We start from the raw sequence: 23,785 nt of genomic DNA, 5'->3' as shown, positions 1-23,785 counted from the left end.
GCGGGAGAGGGCCTGGGGGTGGTGGAGTTGGTACACCCTACCTGCCTGCTGTTCACTGCTCCTCAGGCTAGACCCATGAGGAAAGCGGTGGTCCTCCTCCTGCACATGAAAACTCCTTCCCTTTCCAAACCAACTCTGGTTTTGGGTAAGGGTTAAACACTCTTCACTGGTCTGTAGGACTGTAGCAACACAGTCACAGGGCTAGAAGAGCCACAAACGCAGTTCTGAAAACAGGGGATTAGCCTTTTACTTTCCAGCATCCATTTAAAACCAGTGACCAACTATGCCAGAAGTAGTCCTCGCTGCTTCTCTAGCCCATCCATTATCCACACCAGTTAAGAGGAATGTCTTGGTTTCCAAAGTCAATTTTACAGTTTGCATTTCTATATGTGTCTAAATATGAGAGAAACACCAGATTTCACACTGTATTATGTATAATAAAAATAAATCTGTTGGGGAAAATAAACCTCTCCTTGAGACCTGATCTTTCCTAGAAGGCAGATTTACGCTGATACAAGTACATTTAGCAATGAGTGTGACCCAGGCATTTTTGGAAGGGGTGAAATAAACTTGAAACACATGAGTCAGTGAAAGTCCTCAGTAATGCAAAATATGACTATTGGGTTGTTGTCTTTTAAACTCATTACAACCTTAATTAGCATTTTGCTCTTTATTAAGTACTACATTAGTATGTCACCATAAATACACACGAATCAGTGAAGATACAGACCATCAATTCAGTATACTTAAACTGTTGCAATGTACCTTACCTGTGTGATTCCATCATATTAAATTCACACTTCGGCTTTATTTTTAAGTTTTTATTCAGTAACTTGTCTGAAATAAGTGGTTTGTTGTCTTTTCAGCTGACCCCCTGGTTGGAAGTATTGCCACTCAGTATATGACTAACAGAGCAGAGCATGACAGAATGGCCAGACAATGGACCAAAAGATACGCTACATAAATCGGATTTTCGTCAAACTCTTACATTATTCGTCTGTGATGGAAAGAGCTGCTTATGATTTTGAAGGGGTGGGGGGAGGGAGGGTGCTGGTAAAGAATAGGGTATTTCTATAACAGATTTTATTCAGTCTTTTATTTCTTAAGATTTTGTTGTTGTAACTTAAGGTATCTTGCTACAGTAGACAACTAGGATTGGGAATAGCGTATTTTAAGACTGTAATTAGTTCAGCAATATTAGCTCACATATAGTACCGAGAAGAATGTAAACCTCTTAGACTTCTTTGGTTTCCAGTTTGCTTGCAATATGTAAAAGATTAAAACAGCTTAATTTTGTACAGGTACATATGTTGACATTTATGTAAAAGTACTTTCAAGACTCTACACACTGTTTTTGCTTTTTGTTTTGTTTTTGGTTTGGGGGGTTATTTTTTTCTGGGTTGGGTTTCTTGGGTTTTTTTTGTAAAAAGATGTCAGGATTGTTTTCCCCTATGGGAGGGCAGATTGGTATTTAACAAATCCTTTTTAAAGACTGTCATCTCATGATCTGTGATACGGAGAGGTGGATATATGGCCTCATATATGAAATGAGAAGTAGTTAATGTATTATTTTATAAGCCAATCTATCTTTGTGAAAAGAGTAAAGGGTTTAATCAGGACTTACGGTAACCTGTAGTGAAATACCTTAAGCTGTTTAACTGTAAGGCGTGGAATAGGAGTCACTCAGTGGATTGGTTGTATGTTGTGGGCTACTTCAGTCTGCATTTGTTACTGTGCTAATAAAAAGATGTTTAAAAAAAAAAAAAAGAGGAAGAAAAGATTTCTGCTTAGTGCCTTGCTTTGTCATTTTGCCAGAACAGTGTCTCCCAGCACGCTTTGAGGATTACAGTATGGATAAGGACAAGGGAGTTCTGCAGGTGAGTGCACTGACTGCTGCTGTTTTGGGAAGACACGTCTTGATGAGCTACAATGAATAACAGCCAAGACTTTTCAGCTGTTTACTGTGCAAGCGTTGCACAGGCTGGCACAGCCCATGAGGAGGCAACCTGCCGCGGAGTCCATGGTAGTTACTTTTTAGCATACTTTTTCACAGCACTGGCTTTTCAGGACTGGCACATTATTTGAAAGTACAACTGGAAAAGTGTAAGAGATCTGGAAGGGAAACAGGCAGGAGGTAAAAGGAAGAAGAGAGTATCTTCATGGCTTTCTGGTGGAGTGGTCTGTTGCTGCTTGGAAAAGAAGGAATCATGTCCTGGGAAGCTAGCAGAAGACACCCTAAAGGAGAGTAAAGGAGACTTAATCTGTAGATCCTTTAACTACCTACAAAGATTATCTCCTAGAGACATGGTGTTTACGTTGAGATGTGTAGCAACAGGGCAGTTAGTGGTGGACATGGCATTTTTGACCACACCCTTAAGGTAAAGGCCGGAAGTACAGATTCATTTTCACATGGCAAGTACTTCACCTTGCAACATTCTTCTCAGTGATGTGTGGTCTTCTGTGCTCTCGGATTTATTTTGGTACTTTGAAATAAACTCTGCATATATTTGATTTATATATAAATCTTTATCTATACATCAAATCTAACTTGATCCAAAGTAATCTGTTCATTAGAGGTACCCTTCCTTCGCTAGGTGATTGTGGGTACATTAGTACATTAGCCTCATCCGCTGAACTGCCTTCTTTTGAGACAACCTATGTTTTGGTGTATGAGCTCCCTCAGCTGTTTGGCTCAGCCTAGGAAAATTATTGGCGTATAGCTACATCACACCAGGAGCATCTCTGGTAATCCTTTCCTCCTCCCCTCTGCTGGGTGAGGTGGTAAATGGCTTAATCTCCGTAGGTTTCTGAGGGCTCCTTGCTTTGTGCTACTAGGACATGCCAAATTAACCATGGTAGCTGGCAGGGGGGAGGGAGCTGATTTGGGGTGACTGATCTGCGCATGTGTAGACAGCAGGATAGACGTTTAAGAGAAACAGTGATGGATGGTTCAATTTACTAACTCTTTTAATAATAATTTTTCTCCATTATCTTGTGAAGGGACTGTCTAGCTCTGTAGTGGGTACGTGATCCCAGTGACCTAGGACAGGTTTTGAGTCAGTAGAATAGCAAGAACAAAGTGTGCGTCCTGCCCTGTAGCTACTATGTTGTACTCTGTACTTTAGTTATCAACCCTGCATAAAACTGTACTACGGTGAGTTTCATTTTTGACTCAGTACCAGCCACTGTGTGTAGATCGTTTGCAGAGGAGACACTACATTTTCCATCACTTGTCAATAAAACACTGTGGTATTTAGAAAAGGCAATTGATTTGAGTGCTTAAAAAGCATCCATAATAAGCTTATGAAAGAAAACAGTAGGTGGTGTTGCTTATGTAAACTCCCAAAATGATCTAAACTTGTTCCTAACAAATTTAACCAAATCAAAGACATGTTTGCCTTTACGTAACCTGTTTGGAAAAATGGCCTTAGTCATTCAGAAGATCCCTTTTCCTCTTAAAACATTCTCAAGTCCTGAGCATCCAGGGTAGCGAGTGAGCAAGCTGATCTTGCATGGCATGGCTCTGGCAAACTGCAGGTGATATCAGTCTTGGAAGTGCAGTTGGCACTGAGTCTGCAGGGTACAGAGCTGGACAGGAACCAGTCATCTCTGTTCCTTCCATCTCCACGTGTTTTAAGTTAATTCTGGCTTGTCAACCTGCACTCCCTTGGCTCAAGGGTCAGGTTCAGTGACAATGTGCGATTAGCAGAGGTCTTTGGTTATTTTGATTGATTTAAAACTGAATCAAGTCCCTTCTAGAAGAAGGGTCCTGCAGAACTGAAGAGGAGGAACATGACTAATTCCTTGGTGAGAGATTGCAGCAAGGAGGTGAACTGCTGCTGCTCTGAAGTCACCCCCACTTCCCAAGCACGCAGGTAGATGCGAGTCTTCTGGGTAGGGAGAAACCTTGAGTACACGTGTGTTCGGTAGGAAATGAGTGAGGAGGGAGTGTTCTGCAGCATCGCTGGGGACAATGACTATTACTAGCCAGGTTGGAGGAGGTCATGCTATAGTGCTTACTCAGCTGCAGTGTTGTAATGGAAACAATTGTATGTTTCTAGCAGGGCATTACAAGAGCTTGCTCATTCATAATTGCTCTCTTATCTTACTCCTTGGCCACAGCAATCCAAACTATATTGAGCAAAGCACATAAACAGTTTCGTCTACCTTCATTATAAAGGTAGGAATACCTGCTTAATTCTTAGTGAATTGTACTGCTGCTCTGACATTAGTAATGCTGACGGACTTTATTTGTCAGTATTCAGGAGGAGCATGCTATAAGCACACGGCTTAATTGTGATCATTAAGACACTATTTAGCAGTTATGTTATGACAGTGCAAATATTGCTTGTGGTTTTGCTGACTCACAGTGAAATTCTCAATATTTGTTCAAAACAACATTATTTTAGCAGAAAATGAGGGAACTGGGTACTTCAGTTCATTCCCTCTCCCCACTCTCATCTTCAAATACGAAGAAAAGCCAGTATCAATTAGTATAAGAGGTTGTTAGAGGCTAAAAGCCGGCTGCTTTCTCTGGGAATGGTTGCTCATTCTGTCCTTCTATATCCAGTTTTGTTTAGTGTACCGACAGGCTGACCTACAAAAGCAGATTCCTGCAGCACAGGCTTTACCAGCATGGAGAGTCAAATACAGCACATCCAGTTGCGCTCCTGTTGCTGGACTATGTGCAGCATATTAAGACCAAGGCCATTTGTACAGGTCTTTCTGGGAGTTTGCCATGGGGATGTTCCCAAAAGGCATCCTCCTACGCTCCCTAGCCCCCTCTCACAAAGTAGCGCAGCACTTTGTACCAGTTGTTATCTAGCCAGTAGCTATGTACCGAGGGTGGATTACTGCAGCTTGGCTGAACGGCTGGGTAGGAGTATTACGCAATGCACTAAGCAGAGCCTGGGCAGTACCTCCTGCATACTAAATTGCTCTGTATAATTTCTCAGTAAAATTATCACCTATGTGACTGTGACTGATTTGTACTGGACATGCTGGAACAAAACTATGTACAGCTATGTTGTCCTTCAGGTCGCAGTTAAATTAATGAGTGCTCTGAGGGTTTTTCTGGTTTGTACAAATAAATTCCTGAGCTGAAAGCACTACTTGCCAGACTTTGCTGACAGGCTTTGTGTCGGGTTAGATCTGTTCTAATATCTCCCACAAGATTTGGGGTTTTTTTCTTTCTTTTTTTTTTTTTTTTTTCCTTCCAGACACTAGCAGAACTTCAGCAGCTAAATCTGCTGGTAGCTGTTCCTCGTGCCCCAAACCCTTCTCTTGCAACAACACACTGACCTCAGCCCCCTGCAGCATCCAAAAGCCCTGTGGCCCTGTTTAAGGTCAAGGTAAAAGGGCTGTTGCCATTTCAAACATATTCTCTCTCCAGACTGAATGCTTACTGCAGATAGTACTATTTGTGACTAGAGGCTACAGACCTGCAGGGGGATTGCTCAATGATAAGCTGCTTGTTTTGTCCCTCAACGTGGCTGTATCCAGGCATAGTCAAAGGCCCTGCTAGAGAGGCATCTACCTGTCCCTCCTCCTCCATAACCCTTGTTGCAAGGTAACTCTTCTCATGAAGTGCTGTCTAAGGCTTTTACCACCAGCGACTTTTTCAGGCCAAGTCCATGAGAAGGAAGGATACCTCTTAGCCATAAGCTTGCTGATTTTATTGCTGATTGAGATTATTGCTCTATGTGAAACTGTGAGAAGCAAATGGCACAAAAAAGACTTAGGCTGTGACCTGGCAGCAGCAGACAATGCTAAGGTAGCTTAGTTATCACAGTTATTCCCTTTGCTCTTCCTTCCAGGCAAGGGAAATGTTGATTTGTTCTGGGACTGGGAGAGTTTGCTAGCTAAGAAGGTAAAGGGCTCAAGCAGTGTTTTCCGATCTGTCACAGTCACTTCCCACAGTCTCACTTTCTCGGCCCTTGCCCATTGCTGTGCTGCTTCTGTTTCCACTTGCCTTTGGTCCAGGAGGTCAGTTTTGTTTCCCAAGACAATAACTGTTACCTACAAACAAAATGAAAGGGTGAGCTTTATACAGAAAGCATCCACCACGCTCAATGCTTTTAAACGGCAGGCAAGTAGCAACACAGTTCAGACCTGTTCTTTAACTGGCAGAAGGTAAGCTGCATGTAGTTTGGAAGATCAGGGTCTGGGATTTGATTTAGCCTCATCTACTTGTGGGCTGGGAGCTGGTTTTAATCATAGTATATGCTGGACTTCCCCTTCTCCCCCCTCTGCCTGGCTGCTTAAAGGGAAACAATACCCAAGAAAGCCGAAGTTGAACAGCCGTGTTTTACATTTACTTGGCAATTGACGCACCCTAGACAAATGATAAGAGCGTGGCATCTGAGTAGGTCAGAGCGGCGGATGCCTGAGAGACGAAAAAATGCATGGCAGCAGAGAAAGCCTGGACCCCACAGCTGTGGATTTTTTCCCAAGCCCCAGCCCGCGATATAACTAAAGCCAACGCTGCCACCAGGCAGCCTGTGCAAGCCGCCGGGGCAGGCTGAGCTGTTAAGCCCCTCTCCCAGCCCAGCTGGCTGTCCGCTCCCGCATGCACGGTAAGCCACCAGAGGGACCTAAGCAGACAGTCTTCTGCCGCTGAAAGGGTCAGATAAGCACCAGCACCATCCTCTGGGTAGCAGTTTCAAGAGCAGCCAGCTAGCTAACCAGAGCAGCACAGCTGTATCGAGTCAGACCTTTAGTTGTAAGGATCAATCAGGTGACTTCTGTATCACTGAGACAGTAGAGTGTGGCTGAGCTCAGTGGCCTGCCTGGTACCTCACTTCACTTCTGGGAAGTGCTAAAGGTAGCGCTGGCCACTTAAAAGTTGCTGTTCTGGCCTATTTTTAAATTAACCATTTCCTAAAAATGTTTTACCAGCATCAGCTCTTAGGTGAAACCATGCCTCTATTTATAGTTTGAGGTCTTTAGTCAAACTCTGGTCTCATCTCTACACTAGTGGTTTGACAAAGATCAACTGATAAAGTCCTCTCTTGCTGCTGATTTGGGGTTTTTTCTGTGGCCACACCTGCTTGCTCTTTCCTGTTCATCAGGCTAACTCCAGGAGGTCTTCTGTTTCTTTCCAGCTAGAGATGTTTGTCCTGTTCCTGTGAGGTCTGAGGCTTCTTTTCCTGTCTATAGCAGCCCATCCATGGTGTTTGGAAAAAATGTTTTTCGCTCTGTGAATGCTTTGAAAGAAGCTATAATCTTCAGATGCATTTACCACGTGCTCCAACTGAATTTTGCCTACGGTTAAGCTCTGTCAGTGTGAGAGAACACAACCTCTATTCAGTATAAAATTTGGCCAGGCTTTAAGGTACGTGCTGGAGAGCCCCCACAGCCAGCAGAGGCAAGGAACCAGCCATCAGGCTTTCTGTCATCTGCCACACAACAGGGGACTGTGCCGCTCAACAAGGTGAAGTTCTGCCAGCTCAGAAACATCATGTGTGGAGATACATCCCCAATTCAGTGATGGATGCATTCTAGCAGAGCCCAAACTTTAAGCCTCCTAATGCTATTTTAAGGTAGGACTCCTGATCTCACCTTCTAGCTGCTTCGAAAGATATTTTATATGGAATAGAAATCACAGGAATAAAACTAATTTATGCAATTTATTGTGGGCATCGCTCTTTTGACTACGTTTTCCTCAGTCAAGATCACAACTTTAAGCTCTCCCAGAGGATAAGCAAATTGGCCATTTTCTAAAATACCTGCATGCAACAAGAGAGAAGTGTTCTGCTAGCTCTCCCTGGTGACACAGATCCTGTTGGGGCTGTGACTCCCCCTCCGCATTACAACAGGCTGTAAAGGCCAAATCAGGGCCCTCACAAAACACAGCGCCTGAGAAAAATTTCCTGCTCGTCCACCTTTCCTTGCCCTGCAGGGGAGTTATGATTGACTCCTGTATCCCTGATATACGTGACGGTCTGCAGCTCACACCAGCCCTACCAGCTGACATACCTCTCCTGTGACTGCACGTTCGGCTGCCGTCAAACTTGAAGCCTGCCTTCCTCCACCACCCTGTGTGCTGTCAGTACTAAACAAGTTACATTTTTGGGAAGTCTCTCCCTACCATTACCCAATTAATTCTTCATGCACTTTTATTTTCTTTTAACAGCATAAAACAGACATTTGGAAAGCTGTAGGCTAAAGACATTTAACAGGGAAAAGTACTTGAGAATATAAAGATAATGTAAGAAAAGCCATAATGCTAATGCCACATGCAAGTTATATTTGTTTAGCTAAGCTGGAACACTGTCAGCTGAAAACACTAGCTGCTTTCTAAGGGAAAATAGAGCAGTCATTTCACACAATTGAATTGATTCAATATGGTTGTTAAAATACATTAAAGCTGCTTTGCCAATTGACTAATGTCTGGGAGACCCATTGTCAATTACACTAGTTTGTAAGCCATCAAGTACATGAATACAAAACAAACAAAGATAATGCCCTTCATTATATTTTTCTATGCACTTGACTTCCCCTGTACAATATCTAAAAAAAACCATATGAACTGCACTGCTGTAGACCATATGTTTTATAAGTCATAAGTGTCCTGGCTGGTGCATTCAGCTAACTGAATTTTAGCTGCAGTAGAGGAAGCAAGGAGGGGGAAAAAAAAAGGGCATTCTTTTGCATGACCTGGATGGCATGTGAATTAGGCTTTCCCAGCATGAGAAAGCTCCCTTTTGCTGGATTGCCCAAGGCTGTGGGTACATGCATTTTCTTCTGTCTGAGAGTTTTACAGAAACAAAATCCATGCTTTGCAACCTTAACTTCTTATCACCGATATACTGATACGGCAAGCAGTTAAGGCACCATGTGTTTACCTCCTTTTTGTCTCTAAAGACATCGATCTCCTTTTTGAGTAGTTCGACTCTTTGGAAAGCTTCGAGGCTGGTCACGGCATACACGAGAACGAAGCCATCAACCACAGAGAAATAGTGTTTTGGCAATTCTACGCCCTCCTGCAGACCCCTGGTGTCATAAAGCCGTAACTGTTCCTTCACGCCACGGTCTGTCTCCACTGACGCCAAATACACATCTTCCATTGTGGCACCCTCTTCTAAGCCTGTTGTTTTAAAACAAGCAGGAAAATTCAACTGGTGTAAGTACAGCACCACTATAAGAATTATTTGCAGTACAGCAGAATTTTACCCCACAATAGCTTTCAGGTCATGTTTTCCAGAGTGACTTGACCTGAACTCAACCTTGCCTGACATCCCCATGATGGGCTGTATTCACAAATCACCACACCAGCTATTTACAATAGCGACACTGCGTAAATACAGCCATCTGATATATGAGCACATGATTATGCCTGTAAAATTAATCTATACAACATGCACATTCAGGACAGGGTAAGATATATGGCTCTTCCCCCAGGTTTCCCAAACTCCAACCACCCAGTGTACCTGTTCTGCGCCAACCATGCCGCAAACGGGCCTGCCCAAACATACCCTTTTAGAAGAACAGCCAAGGAACACCAGATAGTCAAGTACTAACATCTTGAGCCTACTTCTTTGCTTCATACTGAGCTGGATCACATGGCAGAAGCAGGAGCCAAAGGAATAATTCTGGAAACGAATGTGTATTGGTGGTACAACTAATCAACAAGTGAAATCAGGCCAGAAAGGGAAGGGGATGTTTGCACGCAAGCAAAGTTGCGTGCTATATTTACTCAGATACACAATGAGGTTCTTCCATCCCTTAGGGATTTAAAATGACTCAGATTTGCTAATAGGAGCAAGCTCATTTACTGCAAGGTAAGAGCATGCACAAGGTAACAAGCTTTCATATATATATTTCACCTGCTCCATGGTAACTATCTGCATACTGGCTCTCCTTCCTCTCTCCCCATAGTAAACATGAGGTAATTCAAGGCAGCGCACTTTGAACTAATTAAAGCGGGTTTTTTTTTCCAAGCCAAACCTGAAAACACATAGATCACCTTAGCTTCGTGGTCCCTGGATGCAGATGCATAATGTTACGGGTCCCAACAAACTACGTGCAGTGTAGCTGTGTCACTTTCAAAGTCGGTTTTAAGTATTCATATAAACCCTCTGCAACCCACGTTTTTGCCTCCACTGCACTCCCGTATACAGGAATTGTTTGCTGTTGCAGGGCTACAATAATGAGCACCGCATTATTCTCTTGCTCTGCCAAAAAGGGACCATATCAGTGCATTGTTTAAGAAAACACAAGGGATTATCTGGCCTGTGACTATAAGGATTTTGCTATATTCAGTGACACTATTCAAAATACTTCACATTGGCAAACAAGCTAAAGCATTCCACCCATGCTGATGGTTTCCCATGATGTATGCAGCATTCCTGTGCAGGAAAGTGGCACAAGCTGTTCTTTTTTGCCCCTCTCTGTGCAGTCTTCATAGATCAAACTCTTATTAGGTTTGCAACGAATTAATTTATCTTGCCTCCAAATATAGCCATGCTAATGTGTGACAGCAAAGCTAAGAGCAGAGGACAAAACAAAGGTTAATAAAAAGAGGAAGCGTGAAGGCATTCCGTGCGGTTGGAGAATGTGTTACAAGGGCATTTTTAAAGACTGAAGTAGGCAGTAGAGCCCTTTCTGGTATTATAGCACTGTGTTTTTCCCTTGCTCTGCTTCATTGCATTGTACAGACAAGGAAATATCTAGCATCAGTAAACACTACTTTGGCAAGAATGGCTGAACCAGAAGTACCTAAGTTTACATTTTAGAAAGCAATAAATAAGGTTGTACAGGCTTTACTATCCACATGATGCACTGTAATTCAACAGTCTTTAATATATCCATACTCTGCTGTGACAGTCTCTTCCTAATGGCATTAAAATTCACAGTGAAAATCATGTCTTTTAACATCCTACTTGAAAACGAAGAGGAAAAATTACGATCTGGGAGTTAAATCAGCAGTACAGAGCAACAAATATTGATGCAAAATGGGAAGGGCACTTTGGAGGAAACTGAAATTTATGCATCAGTATCAGATTCCAGAGGTGAAATTTCATCTACGTACATTGGGGTCAGGAGCATATGCAAGTAGATTCCTGAGCGAACACAGACAGTTTTCAGACCCACCTGTGTCACTTTATTCTAGGCCCTGCTTCCAAAGCCCAGTCCATGTGCAAGCCACATCTTGCTGGCAATGATATTTTTACACTTCTTGCTAGTACCATCCCATCCATGCACTTTCCCAGTCTCCAGTCAAACGTGGGGCAGGTTGTCGTGCTAGTGGCAGAACTAGTCAGGAAAGTCCAGTGTCCTAGGAAGGTGCCTGGCATCATCCCATCCTCCCTGTCACAAGGACCCCAGTTCTCCTTTCCTTCACAGGCATCCACAGGCATCCTCCCACCTTTGCTCCCTGGGTGGGCTTGTGCTGGGGAGTAACTGCCCTGCAGACTGCTGTCATCTCAGGTAGGTTTTCCTTGGAGAAGAGCATTATCATGGGCCTTTCCTCTCTTTCCTGCTACAAGTTTTTCTAAATTTACAGAAACATATTTCGAGATATCTACTGCTGTGACACAGATGAACAGGCAGATGGGACCAGCTTTCAGGTTCAGAAGCTATGGGGGGAAAGGGGAACTAACAAGACAGTGAACAATCTCGTGGTTTCTTTGGAAACCAAAGTTGAAAAAATTTAGGAAGGAAAGGGATGAATAGACAGGAGATTGATACCATTCCTGAGTGCCCACTTTAGCTGGTGCAAGTCTTGGAAGAGGCAGAAAGGTCTTCATCTACGTTACTGACTGCTGCCACAGAGGAATTGCAAGGGGAAGTCTAGGTCATAATTTGGGTGGTGTTTCAACCCCTGATGGTTTCCCAATGAGGAAAAGGTTCAATATACCAATGAATACTGCACACTCAGGCTAGTCAAGGCAGAGATATTGCAAATACCAAAATAAAGCAAAATTGCACGGATGGAACTTCGGAAGCTCCCAAATAACTCTTGAACATAAATGCAGTGCAAATTTTGTGTTTACTTCAATACATTTGAGGATCTCCTATGTAATCTCTCCCTCCCTCTTCCCAGCCAGAATTTAGCAAATAGGTCCTAAAGCCTGCTATTCCTTGCATTTCTACAATTCCAGGATAATAGGCTTTGCTTACTTAGATCTCAAATGACAGTGTATCAGAGGATCCGTGACCTGGAGAACAGGTGGACAGGACTCAGCAGGAGCTGGTCTATTTCAATTTAGCTGCTAGTTAAGTACTGGTCCCACCAACCAGTAGCCACAGTTGTGACCCTCAGTTACATACACTCAGCTCCATTTTCATCCATTTCTAAAACACAAAGTCAACTGCAGCTCTCAAAATCTTAGTTTTGATTTAAGAAGCAAAGATGTAAGAATGCATAATTTGGTTAATGAGCCTCCACATCTTTGGAGCTGTGAAAGCTAAAACCCCAAATCTCCGCAGCTGAGCCCAAGAAAGGCCAATTCTCTCTCATTATGGGTTCTACCACAGTAATATATGGCGTGTTCATTCCCAGCTAGTAAGATGATTTGAAGTAGCTGCCTATGAATAACCTGACCATACCAGCTATTTATGCAGCCAGGGGGCAGAGATAAGGAAAAAAGTATTTACTACAGAAAAAGTTCTCATCTCCTCCTGCTTAGCTGATAGGTTTTACCATAGGTTGAGTGGCCAGAGATATTTTAAAGGCAGAAGGAAGACTCCTTTCTACGCCATCACTGAACAGAAGCATTAAGGAAAAATGCCTATCCTCTTTACAGACATGTCCCAGGCCAAAGTTAGGCCAGCACTTCTCCTTCTAGCTCTCTCAAGAGAGCTCAGGCCATGCAGTGCCGGGTACCACAGGTATTTAGTGGGCCAAACTTTTGTTGCCAGTCAAGGACCCATTTCCTGACCAAGGAGAAAAGACTGGCCCCTCTTTCCTCAGGAGTGCAACAGAAGGTAGAGGATTTGGACAAACACAACATTGCAGCTGCAAAAAGAAAGATCGTCCCAGGTACCAGGCAACCATAAACATACACGTAAGCCTTAACAACTGTTTGGCCCAACCTATGGCAATACAGTCCCTCCATGACTCAAAGCTAAATCTGCACCCATTTCAAACATCTCCTTTCAGGTTTTGTTCAATTCCTTGTCTCAGTTTACCCAGAGAGGCTGCCATGCAATACATACATTACTTTACGTGGCTCTGACAGCACCTTTCATCTTTTTCCTCTCCTTTCTCATTTTAGGGCCCAAGCCAAACAGCTTCTCTTACAGTTTTAAAGCCTAGCACAAAGCCCAGCACAAAGCCCACTACCACACATTGTTGCTCACATATTCCAGAGACACAGATATTCCTTTTTGGGGGGCATTTCTCACTCCCTAGAAATTTTCCTTCTGACCTCAAGCAATCTTAGAGCCTTTGCAAAAGTCCTAGCTGCTGACCATGTAAGCAACTGCAGCACTTTGGGACTTCATCCATGACAAGCCAGGGAGAGCTGAAGGTACGTATTTTTCTGGAAAGAAAAACACAGCGCAACTGGGCTTACAGCACCATCACCAAGCACGCAGTCAGGAGCATGAACTCAAAGCCAAGGGCTTTATATAGCAGCACAAAACCTCCAAGGACACTAATCACTTCCCTGATAGCAGCTGTGCCACCACTCCTTTTTACAGAAAAGCCAACAGGAGGCATGTTAGCACTGACATAGTCTCGTGGCTGATTTACAGCCAGGAGCTGACCCCCATGTCCGTGGTTAGGATACCTCAGAGGATGGTACCAGAACTTGTGTTCTGAGCCTGCAACCAAGTCTGAGCATGCCTCTTGTCACTGGGAGGGGGATGTGGATGCCATCAGGAGCAGAGAGACTCCGTGTGTTGGCTCAGCAGTCCTCCCCATGGTACCCCGGCCCTCAGGCCGGCCACAGACCTGTCCTGACGTCAGTCAGGAAGCACAGGTTTTGAACCAGCTTGTGTCCATGCTGCCATACCCAGTGAGCTGCCTTGCTGGTTGGCTCTGAACAGACGGGCTTTCAGCAAACACACTAGTCCTTTTCGCCTCCTGCCAAAAAGGCCAGCAGCCAAGATGTACGTGTCAGCTTTCTGGAGCTTGCAAGCTTTAGGAAATGAGGATTGGGAATCAGAAATCATGTTTTAAGAGTGGAGAGGCCACCCCTGCAATGGTAGCATCAGCAAAGGGTCTGTGCAGTTTAAAGAAGCTCAGCTAAGGAGCAAAGATTCGTCATTCCTCACTCTGTCTTTGCCCAGTGAGACTCTCACGGTGGTGTCTTGCCTCTGCAGTTCGAGGGTTAAATCAATAAAGGTTAGCGAAGTAGCTAAAGATCTTCTGGAAACTATTTTCATGAGCCCATAGTTCAGGCACCCTCTGCCAGAATTGCCCATGGGTTGAGGAAGACGCAGGGAGGACACTCAGCGTGACTGCCAATGTATCAGGCCATGCCCCAAAATGTGCCTGATGACACACATGAGTGACATCAAAAGTGCTGGGCCATGGCTGCTCATCACTTGGAGCTGCAGTGGCTTCATACGAGCCCTCCCCATACTCTGATCTTGACTCTACTACTTGCTCTCTTTCTCTGAATGTCTTAGAAATAAGATCTGACCTAAATCATAAAAAACATGAGGCTACCTTCTTCCTTCTCCCCTTACACCCCCCTCCACTATCAGCTGCTCCCTCCCTTACTGTTAACTCTGAAAAATAAGAGCAGAGCTGCAGGAAAAGAAAACTGATCTTTTTAAGAGGGGGAAGAAGTCTGCATTGCACAATGGCCGAGCTGGAGCAGAGGGTTCGGGAGCAACAGAGGGACACCCACAGCTAAACCCTGGGCATGAGGCCTCCCTCCGCTTATGTCAGGCAGCATCCATGACGTTGTATAATCATGTACATGGCTGGCTCCATAAATAGCTCCTCTGATCAGCAACACCTGAATATCCTTCCTGCCTGGGACGCTAATAGGAGCTCAGGACAGGAAGTAATGCAAGGCAATATGATTTAAGCAACGTGGCCTTGCTCATGCTGCTCGGCTGCCTCTGACAATCACCAAGCGCAGCAGAGAGGCAGGTCGATAGCAAAGAGAAAAACCTTCAGCCTGCAGGTTTTGCAACCTTCATGCTGAAAGCTACACAGGGCTACGTACATATGGCTCGGTAGGATGCTGGAAACAGATGTTGCTGCAACGTTAGAGGAAATCCTCCTTTTAAACAAGGGTATTAGCACGCAGTTTTGTATCACGCTTTGCCAGCAAATTCCTCCCATCCACACATTTTAAAGGCACAGTGCCTGCAAAGCACCATTCTAGAAATCCTAGTGTTTACCCAATAACTTACCCCAACATTTAATTTACCGGCCCAAGGAAAAGGTACAAATGGACTAGACCTCTTCTGTCAAAGCCCAGAGATTCACCTTTGGTGCCACCCCTTGTTTCTGTGTGAGGCAGGAGTAATTCATCACCCTGCTGATCGTTGCCCTTCCTCTCAAAGCCGAGTCATGTGGAAACAGAGGGAAACAAGTTGGCTTTGCCTTCGGTCCCTTTCTTTGGTGCACAGCAAGTCCCTGACATCCTGTGCTCCTCTCTCAAGTCCATTTTCCATGGGAGGATTTCTCTGACAGCCAAGAAGCTTAGCCCTTGAAGTTCAGCACAGAATGTGGGACCCAAAGCAGAGCTATTTTTCTTTTCAGTGCTTTGATTAAATATTAGCCAAAACCAAGCAAAATAAAGCTTTAAGAAGATGGAACAAAAGTCTAAACAGTCTCTCCACTCATCATGTGACATGTATTTATTTTCCAGGCATCTACAGCACCTTTCAGGGAAAGAGATATTATGTAAATAGGCAGCAAGCACATCACCTACTTTCTGTGCTTGTTTCTTTCTAAACATTCATGTATTTTATAACCAGGAACATCACGGAAAGGGTTCTTCTCCAAGCCTCTTTTAAAAGTTGGTAAGCAAGGAGCTATGAATTTCAAGAACTGGCCAGAGATGCAACAAAACCACATTAATTTCCTCCTTCTCCTCCATGCAGTTCACAGTCTTCGGTTACTGTTTTTTGGGGGCCCACACAGAACAAGATTCTGGAAAAGGAAACAATCCCCCCAAAAAAGTAAAAATATCTCACCAACAGTATGCTTTCCATAGAGAAGCTGCTCCAAGATCGCAGTCTTTCCCACCGAGGCCATTCCACAAACCACCACCTTGTAGCCCTTTCCCATCCTTCCCAAGAGGGCAGAGTCAGCAGGCGAGCCCTGTGCAGACACAGGAGTCTGTTAGCCGGGAGTGGTGGCAGAGCTCGGCACCAGACAGAAGCAAAGCCCCCGAAAGGCGAGAGGCAAAACATGAAGCAGCGGGTGACTCGGAGGCACAGCTCCCTCCCAGGCACTCACCAGAGACTGATATTTTTAGGACTAGAGTTTCCTCCCACACCATTTTTTAAGGTTTTAGGCTGCTGCCATCGGTGCTGATGCTTGCCTGCAGCCTCAACACCCGTCCTGTTGGGCTCGGGGAGACTGTGAGCACTGAAGTGTGTAAACCCTCTGGAGCAGGGGCTGTGCTTCTTGGCATGTGTGTACACTGCAAGACTTCCATTATCAGGCTTTGTATTTTTGCTGTGGGCCTGATGGTATCTGGTGTTATCAGGATGGCTTCTGGAAATGCGACAAAACGGCAGTTCCTTCCCTTTTATTTCATGCACAGAAAGTTTCTAGCTTTTACAGACAAGAAGCTAGAAAACGAGCATTCAAGGCAGAAGCACAGGAAAGCAAATGCAAAAGCAGGTATTCTGGTCTGTTTTAAATCGTTTTGGATGGGCAGGGGTTGGTTTTAGCAGGAGGCCTCCAGAAGCCAGGGGCAGTTCCCCCTGCAAATGAGCCACAGCAGGGCAGCAGGCCCTAGCTCTGAGGTCACTGTTTGGAGCAGTTTGCCACAGAGAGTGCGGAAGAGTACCTTTTTAGGACCAGGAGGGGCTGGTGTTGTCCTGGTTTGATTCCGGTTTAACTGGGTAACGCTTCACGAGCCAGGGTGCTCTGCAAAACATATGCTGGAAAACAGAAAGGTCACCCTGCAGCCACAGGGAGGACTTTCAGGGAGGGAAAGCCTGATTTCCATTTTGATTCCCTGGCAGGGCCTGACACCTCCACAGCAGCACACTGGGACATTGCTGGGAGCTAAAGAGGGGGACAAAAGCCCCCTCAGCACCAGGCCCCTTCCCTGCTCCTGCAAATTCACCTGTGCGGGCACGGAGGAGGCGCACCGGGGGGAGGCACAGAAATGCCCGGGCACCTGTGCAGCTCCATACGCCGGAGGGGTGTGAGCAGATCGGGCTGGGGCACCTGCCAGCACAGCACCGACAGCAACAGGTGAAGCCAGGGCCCCGGCCCCAGCACTGGCTGCTCATGCTGCCCTCGGCGGGGAGCCCCTCTCCACGGACCCCCCCAGGCCTGCAGCACCGGCGGCTCCCTGGCGCCAGCCAAGGGCACTGCACTGCTCCCACCCCCCCGCACCGAACAGGCCCTAGGGTTGCTTTTAGGGCTTTCTCCCCCTAAGGATTTATGGTTTCATTTTATTATTTTCTTTTAATTTTTATTTTTTTAAGTGTTCTTCACAGGATTTCTTTTAAAGTGCTTTCATTTAGGTCAGATTCCGCCCCCCCGCCCTCGCTCGGTTGCGGCTCTTACGGGGGGGGGGGTTCAGAGGACGCCCTATCTTGCAGAGCCCCTGCCCCAAGGCCAGGCCCCCGCCCCCGCCGCGCCGTGACCCGGTGTGCGCCCCCGCCTGCAGCCCCGCGCGTCCCCGGCCCCGCGCGCCCCCGCCCCAGCGCGAGCGCGCACCTGGGCCGAGCTCCCCGCAGCGCCCCATTGAGCCGCGCCGGCCCGGCGGGAGGAGCCCCGCCCCCTGTCGCCCATTGGCGGGCGCGGGGCCAGGGCGGGGTGAGGAGGGCGGCCCTGTTCCCACGGGACTACATTACCCATGAGGCGCCACAGCCGCTACCGGAAGTGCTATGGTGCCGCAAGGGGTTGTGGGAAGGAACCCTCTTCCTTTCCGGTGCTGGGCGCCATCAGGTGAGGGATAGCCTTCGCTTGGCCTTTCCCGCAATCCGGTTCCATCCCAGGCCCAAGGTGGCCATCCGCTCGCCCCGCTGCCGCCCCCGCCCTGGCGGGGTGGGACAGGCCGCCTCCGCGGCACCGGGGCTGTGCGGGGAGTGGGGCCGGGCCGGGGCGGGGCGCGGCCTCTGGGAGGCCGATGGAGGGCCCATGGGCCGGGCCTCGCCGGGACGCGGGGGGACGGGGACCGACTCCCGCGCCGATCCCGGGTTGCCCGGTGCCAGCGGCCGCGCGTCTGGGTTTGTCTCTCGGTTTGCGGTTCGTTTGTGGTGTTTTACGCCATAACGCAACCATACAAAGGGTGTCTGGGATGGCGAGGGCTGTGCCGCGGCTGGGCAGAGAGGGGTATGGAAAGCCACGCGTGAACAGGGTTTTTTTTTGTGCAAATAAAATGAGCTACGGTTTTCTGATGGTGATGTGGGTGGTGGCTTGATGGAGTTCTCTTACATCTAGTTGCTGCAGGTGTGTGAGAGCTCAAAGGCTTCTAGAGGTAATTAAACCACATTCAAAGTAAAAAGCACACCACTCAAGAGTCACATACTTCTTGATAGATTAATATTTACAAATCCGTTCAGATGTTAACTATCGATTTTGGTAATATCTGAAGTACACATCTGAAAAATTCTCAGCTGAGGAGTTCAATGCTTAAGAATGTATGAAAAGGCAGAAAGTTGCTGAGAATGGTAACTGTTGTGTGTCCTGTTTGAGGCTGCCAAGTTTGAGCCACGTTACCAGATGTGCCAATTGTGTAAAGAAGCTTGAGAGCATCCTGTGTGCCAGTGGTGTTAACGTGTGTGGTTTTACGCAGTGTCTCTGTTGGAAGCTGTTCAAATCTGGAATTGTATTTGGTGCGCTTTATTCACTGACCTCTTGATTCAGCAGGTAGACAAACATGGGTGCCTACAAGTACATCCAGGAGCTATGGAGGAAAAAGCAGTCAGATGTGATGCGATTCCTCCTCCGTGTCCGCTGTTGGCAGTATCGCCAGCTGTCTGCCTTGCACCGAGCTCCCCGGCCCACCAGACCAGACAAAGCTCGCAGGCTGGGATATAAGGCCAAGCAAGGTAATTAAATGTAGAGGTAAAGTCTGTGTGCTTTGTGATGGAGTAACCAAGGTTTATGTCAGGTTCTTTCCTGCCTTAAGTGATAGTACAATAACAAAATCCAAAACTTAAATGTTCCCCAAGAACCTGAAGTTTCCTGCATGAAATGAACTTAACAATTTAACATGTTTATAATAATAGCAGTGCCCACAGCCCGAAACTTATAAACATGTTAAATTGATAGCAGTGCCCACAGCCTGAAACTTCATGCAACGTTGAATTCATGCCTTCTGTGGCCATTTTGGCAGATGACATTCAAGTGGGCTTTGGCTTTAATCCTTGCTCTGAGGCTGTGTTACTACTGCAGAGTTGACCAATGCTTTCAGTATCCTAGCTTTGGGGGTGTGTCCCTTTTCTGCCAGGACTTCATCATAGTTACTTTGACTGCATTACAGCTGTACATGTTTGAGTAAGCAAGATGACGTAGTTTGTGCTGTCATTAGAAAACAGTTACTGGTCCATGAGAGAAACTTGGGGAAAGTGGCTGTTCATCTGCAACTTGAGCAAATCCTTGAAACAATATGTTTGCCTGCTATGAAAATATAAAGCTAGGAGTCTATGCTTCTGTCACTGTGCAGTTTGTCCAGTTTCCTCATTTTTCAGTGATCAGATTTCGGCAGGGTTTGTGGATGGCTTGTGCTTCGGTGCTCTATGAGCACCACTGTCAGAATATGGGATTTTAGTTTCGGGGTGGTTGTGTTATTGGGTGTTTCTGGGTGGGAATTTTTTTGTGTTACAATATAGCTGTAGCTGTTCTTAGTGTATTTGGAACTGGTTAGTGGAAAGGTGCCATAAACTCTGGTTTGGAAGTAAAAAATAGTCGTGACAGGACATCACTTCCCTTACTCGGCTGTAATGGAAGTAGCAAAAACATCCTGTACTAGCCAGCTCCAGTTGTAGGTCTTGGTGAAGATCAGTATAGTGACCTAATTTTCATGTGAAGATTTTGGGGTTGGAAATGCAGTATGGGTATGAAAATTTCCTTGCTATGATTTGCACTTGCTATGCTACAGAATTCTTCTAGTTCCTAAGTCACCATTTCTTTTAGGTTACGTTATCTACCGTGTCCGTGTTCGCCGTGGTGGTCGTAAACGCCCAGTCCCGAAAGGTGCAACCTATGGTAAACCTGTGAATCATGGTGTTAACCAGTTGAAGTTTGCCCGGAGTCTTCAGTCTGTAGCAGAGGTGACTATCTTGGTTATTGCTCAGAAACTTGGCAGTAGGAAGGTCTTCCTTAGTCTGTAAAAGTTGAAAATACTTAGAGACAAAAAAACCCCCAAAACAACTGGTTTTTTAGTGTGTTGGGTAAAAGATCTTGAATACTGATGGCAGTAGAGCACCAGAATGTCTTGAAACGCTGTATTGAGACAAATTAATAAATATTCAGATGTTACAGATGGGGTCTGGGGAAAGTACTGCTCAGGTGGTTTACTGACATTTGTAGCATATACTTATTTCTAAAGTATGTGACAATATTTGTCATGAAAAATAGACAACTAGTATAAATCCCAGTAAAGTAAAGGATTAGGCGTGGGAGATAAAAACTCAAACTTGCTGAGGTGTCCAACGTCACTAACCGCTAAATCCTACCTCTGTGTTCCGTGCCATGTTGTGTGTATGGGCAGCTTTATGTAATGATCCTTTCACAAAGTACAGATGAGTTCCCATCCTGAAGTCTGTGTAGCACCTGTTTGTGCAGGTGGAGTGCTGCACAGCATGCTTACCTCTATCATAGGATTGGAAAGCAGCATGCCAGAGACCTTCTGGCTCTTCATGAAAACCTTTGGTACCTCACAAGCACAGAGATTGGTGGTTAACTTGTTTTTAGGTGAGATGTTATTACCTGCTGAAATACTTAAAAATGGAAACTTTCATTCAATGAGACCTTTAGGTTCCATAATGTCACAGTAGTAGTGTTGAAGAGATGCAGAAAGAATGGAGGCTGCTCATTGCCTTTCTGTCTTAAAGCAGACTTTGCTGTTCCCAGGATTTCAAAAATACTCATAAGTGACTTCAACAAGTTGAATATGGTGGGGGTTTTTAAAAGGGGAAAAAAACCCAATCTGTAGATGGGACATACTAATTTAAAAGAAACACAGATGATGAGTTTAAATTAAAAATGCAATTCTGTGTTTCCAGTGCTCATGACATACTCTTCATATACGCCGTTACCAGATATCTGATGGCTAATCATGTGCTCACTTGTGGTGACAGCTCATGGAAGAGGTTATTGTCCCCTAGTTTTAGTTCAAAATTTTCTGAATCTGACATGCTCTTTTGTGGAAGACTTCTGTTTTTCAGGTAGAAATGTTACAGAAGTACAAAACCTCATTGTAGCTACTGTCCCCACATAGAAGCTGGTTGAGGGTGGTTGGTGTTTTAATGTTCAGTATATGTGTTGTACTCTCATGCTAGGATAAAACAAGGACTTGGAAGAATTTTATTACATATGCAGAAAACAGTCAAGTGCTGTTTAGTGGAAGACTGTGGTTGGGATCCCATTGGGATAGAAGATGGGTGGGCTCCATTGGTTCATGTTTTCCCATGGTGATGATAGAGTCATAGATTAAACACACTTTCAGTGTTTTAAATAAGGAGGGTTCTTGACAGGAGAGGCAGATGGAGCTGCATAATTGATATTTTCTGCTTTGTTTTTTAAATTAAGGCAACTGCTTCTTTCCAACACAAGTAAGGATAGGAATAGCAAGCACTAATATACCAGCAGTGGAACAAAGACTTGTTGCATCAGCTCGCTCTTCTCTCTTGTCAGTACATGCTTATTCTCTGCAGAAATGTCTTTCTCCCCTGTAACTTTGGATGTGCGAATATATCAGTCTTTCATAACTTATCACTAAAGATTGTTCTGTGGCCCCACGCGCAGCTTGTGCTCTGTATCTTCATCCTTATGTTAAAGTTGTTTTTAACTGCGTGTATTTACTTATTGGGTGCTGCTTTGTACAAAGTAGTTATTTCTCTTGTCAACCAAGCACCTTCCTCCTTACATTCTTTAAAAGCCCATTTCATCTAGGAATCCAAGCAGCCTTTTTTTCTTTTCTTTTTTTTTTTTTTAGTACAGCATTCCTTTTAACTATTCCTTTTTCTTGTGTCTTTGCAACTGGTGGGGGAACAGGTCTTTTAGGAAGAGAGGGTCTCTCAGGGCAAATTGAAATTTCTATCATGTACAGAATTTTAGGTTTGAGTCATTCATATCTTCCTGTGTGAAGAGTGCCCTGCATCCATGATCTTACAGCCTTTTGCATTTTTTTTTTCCTCTAGGAACGTGCTGGCCGTCACTGTGGGGCTCTGAGAGTCTTGAACTCATATTGGGTGGGTGAAGATTCCACTTACAAGTTTTTTGAAGTGATCCTGATTGATCCCTTCCATAAGACCATCAGGCGCAACCCTGATACCCAATGGATCACCAAGCCGGTTCACAAGCACAGAGAGATGCGTGGGCTGACATCAGCCGGGCGGAAGAGTCGTGGTCTTGGCAAGGGCCACAAATTCCACCACACTATTGGTGGCTCACGTCGTGCCGCCTGGAGAAGACGCAATACCCTGCAGCTGCATCGTTACCGTTAATTCCTGTAAATGTAACGATCTAATAAAGCTGATGCGGGTTGTTGAATTTAACAAGTGCTTCTGCTGCTTCTTGGTTTATGTGGAGAAGTGTTGAATTCTCCAGGAGTTCAGTTGTTTCCATATTTTGAAAGGTTTTTCAAAATGTAACTTGATATTTGTGAAGATTGTAGGTCCTGAGCATAGAGTTCTGTGATGGGTTTAACTTTTGATAAGGCTGAAAAAACGTGCAGTGTGAATTGAAAGCTTAATGGCTAGTCCATGTTCTTTTTTCTGTTGGTCTGAGTGTACTTCTTCACCATCTGTAGGTCGGGGTCTTTGTGTCCTGTGCTTAGACCGAAGGCCAGCTTTGATCTTGTGCAATGACATGTAAACTGAAAGTGCTAGTTTATTTTTTACAGATGATTAAATACTACTGGCAATTTTATTTTTCAAGTTCTGCTTTTTTTGTATGTCTTCAGTGTGAAATCAGCTCTTGAGCCTGTGTTGTCTGCAAACATAGGCTATACCGACTGAGCACAGATTAGAAAGATAAGGCTTGCTCTGTTCATTCAAAGTGCACAGCGTTCTAAATACAGACACTTCACAAAGTGCTATGCAGTGTTTTAGGTCGACTAATAAAATGCTGTAGTGTAGGTGTTGCTTCATTTGTGCAAGATTCCAGGCTGTTCATTTTACGTTTTGCAGTGGAGGCGGTGTTTCTTAGATCTGCCTTTTGATATCAGAACAGAGGACACTTTAGGTGTTGCAGCTGTATTCTGATTTACTCTGCATGGTTAGGTGGTAGACATAATCGCATTTGGATGACAGTTATAGATTAATGTATTTTAGGGCTATATTTTGTGAAATTACAGTGTGACCTTTCAGCATGAAATCAACTTGTACATAAATGCCGAGACGAGGATAACTGCAATTTCTGGTAAATCAGCTGCACGGCTCTCGTAGCTTCCACAGATTTTGTACCACACCCAGTGGGTAGTGATAGGAAATGGGATCGATAGAAGACCCAGTAAGT

At 45.1% G+C, this 23,785-nt stretch overlaps 3 protein-coding genes across 8 annotated transcripts in view; 2 read left to right on the top strand and 1 right to left on the bottom strand.

The window, feature by feature from the left end:
* LOC104047683 (ubiquitin-conjugating enzyme E2 E1) overlaps positions 1-1,344 on the top strand; it is a 44,793-nt gene extending 43,449 nt beyond the window's left edge. Inside the window, 1 exon segment of the mRNA XM_064444275.1 lies at positions 867-1,344. Coding sequence (XP_064300345.1) covers positions 867-964 — 98 coding nt within the window. The 3' untranslated portion in view covers positions 965-1,344.
* On the bottom strand, positions 656-17,906 carry NKIRAS1 (NFKB inhibitor interacting Ras like 1). 3 transcript variants are annotated; one of them, XM_064444272.1, is made up of 5 exons: positions 17,816-17,906; positions 16,932-17,025; positions 16,108-16,234; positions 8,847-9,088; positions 656-6,018 (listed from the first exon to the last, which is right to left on the bottom strand). In XM_064444272.1, exons 3-5 carry the CDS (start codon positions 16,199-16,201, stop codon positions 5,779-5,781), a joined length of 576 nt encoding a protein of 191 aa, XP_064300342.1. In that variant the 5' UTR covers positions 16,202-16,234; positions 16,932-17,025; positions 17,816-17,906; the 3' UTR covers positions 656-5,778. The 3 variants fall into 3 exon arrangements, with proteins under 3 accessions (XP_064300342.1, XP_064300344.1, XP_064300343.1); XM_064444274.1 differs by having other exon boundaries at positions 16,932-17,011; positions 17,816-17,882; XM_064444273.1 differs by having other exon boundaries at positions 16,932-17,046; positions 17,816-17,875.
* A 52-nt stretch (positions 17,907-17,958) lies between these two features.
* RPL15 (ribosomal protein L15) lies at positions 17,959-23,197 on the top strand. Of its 4 annotated transcripts, none has more exons than XM_064444268.1 (4): positions 17,959-18,046; positions 18,968-19,152; positions 20,240-20,376; positions 22,468-23,197. In XM_064444268.1, exons 2-4 carry the CDS (start codon positions 18,981-18,983, stop codon positions 22,771-22,773), a joined length of 615 nt encoding a protein of 204 aa, XP_064300338.1. In that variant the 5' UTR covers positions 17,959-18,046; positions 18,968-18,980; the 3' UTR covers positions 22,774-23,197. The 4 variants fall into 4 exon arrangements, with proteins under 4 accessions (XP_064300338.1, XP_064300341.1, XP_064300339.1 ...); XM_064444271.1 differs by having other exon boundaries at positions 17,974-18,046; positions 18,971-19,152; XM_064444269.1 differs by lacking the exon at positions 17,959-18,046 and adding an exon at positions 18,053-18,145 and having other exon boundaries at positions 18,971-19,152.
* The last annotated feature ends 588 nt before the right edge of the window (positions 23,198-23,785 follow it).

The sequence above is a fragment of the Phalacrocorax carbo genome, chromosome 2, assembly GCF_963921805.1.
Source record: "Phalacrocorax carbo chromosome 2, bPhaCar2.1, whole genome shotgun sequence".
Classification (NCBI taxonomy): domain Eukaryota; kingdom Metazoa; phylum Chordata; class Aves; order Suliformes; family Phalacrocoracidae; genus Phalacrocorax; species Phalacrocorax carbo.
Note: the sequence above shows the minus strand (reverse complement) of the source record. Positions and strands in the feature narration are given on the sequence as shown.

Bases quoted from the DNA above. Each gene is read 5' to 3' on its own strand.
- NKIRAS1 (XM_064444272.1), bottom strand. From the start codon at position 16,201: ATGGGAAAGGGCTACAAGGTGGTGGTTTGTGGAATGGCCTCGGTGGGA. The intron at 9,089-16,107 runs GTGAGATATTTT...TTAAAACAACAG, and splicing joins CTATGGAAAGCATACTGTTG to GCTTAGAAGAGGGTGCCACA. The intron at 6,019-8,846 runs GTAAACACATGG...TTTTGTTTGTAG, and splicing joins TCTTTAGAGACAAAAAGGAG to GTAACAGTTATTGTCTTGGG.
- RPL15 (XM_064444268.1), top strand. From the start codon at position 18,981: ATGGGTGCCTACAAGTACATCCAGGAGCTATGGAGGAAAAAGCAGTCA. The intron at 19,153-20,239 runs GTAATTAAATGT...CATTTCTTTTAG, and splicing joins GGGATATAAGGCCAAGCAAG to GTTACGTTATCTACCGTGTC. The intron at 20,377-22,467 runs GTGACTATCTTG...TTTTTCCTCTAG, and splicing joins GTCTTCAGTCTGTAGCAGAG to GAACGTGCTGGCCGTCACTG.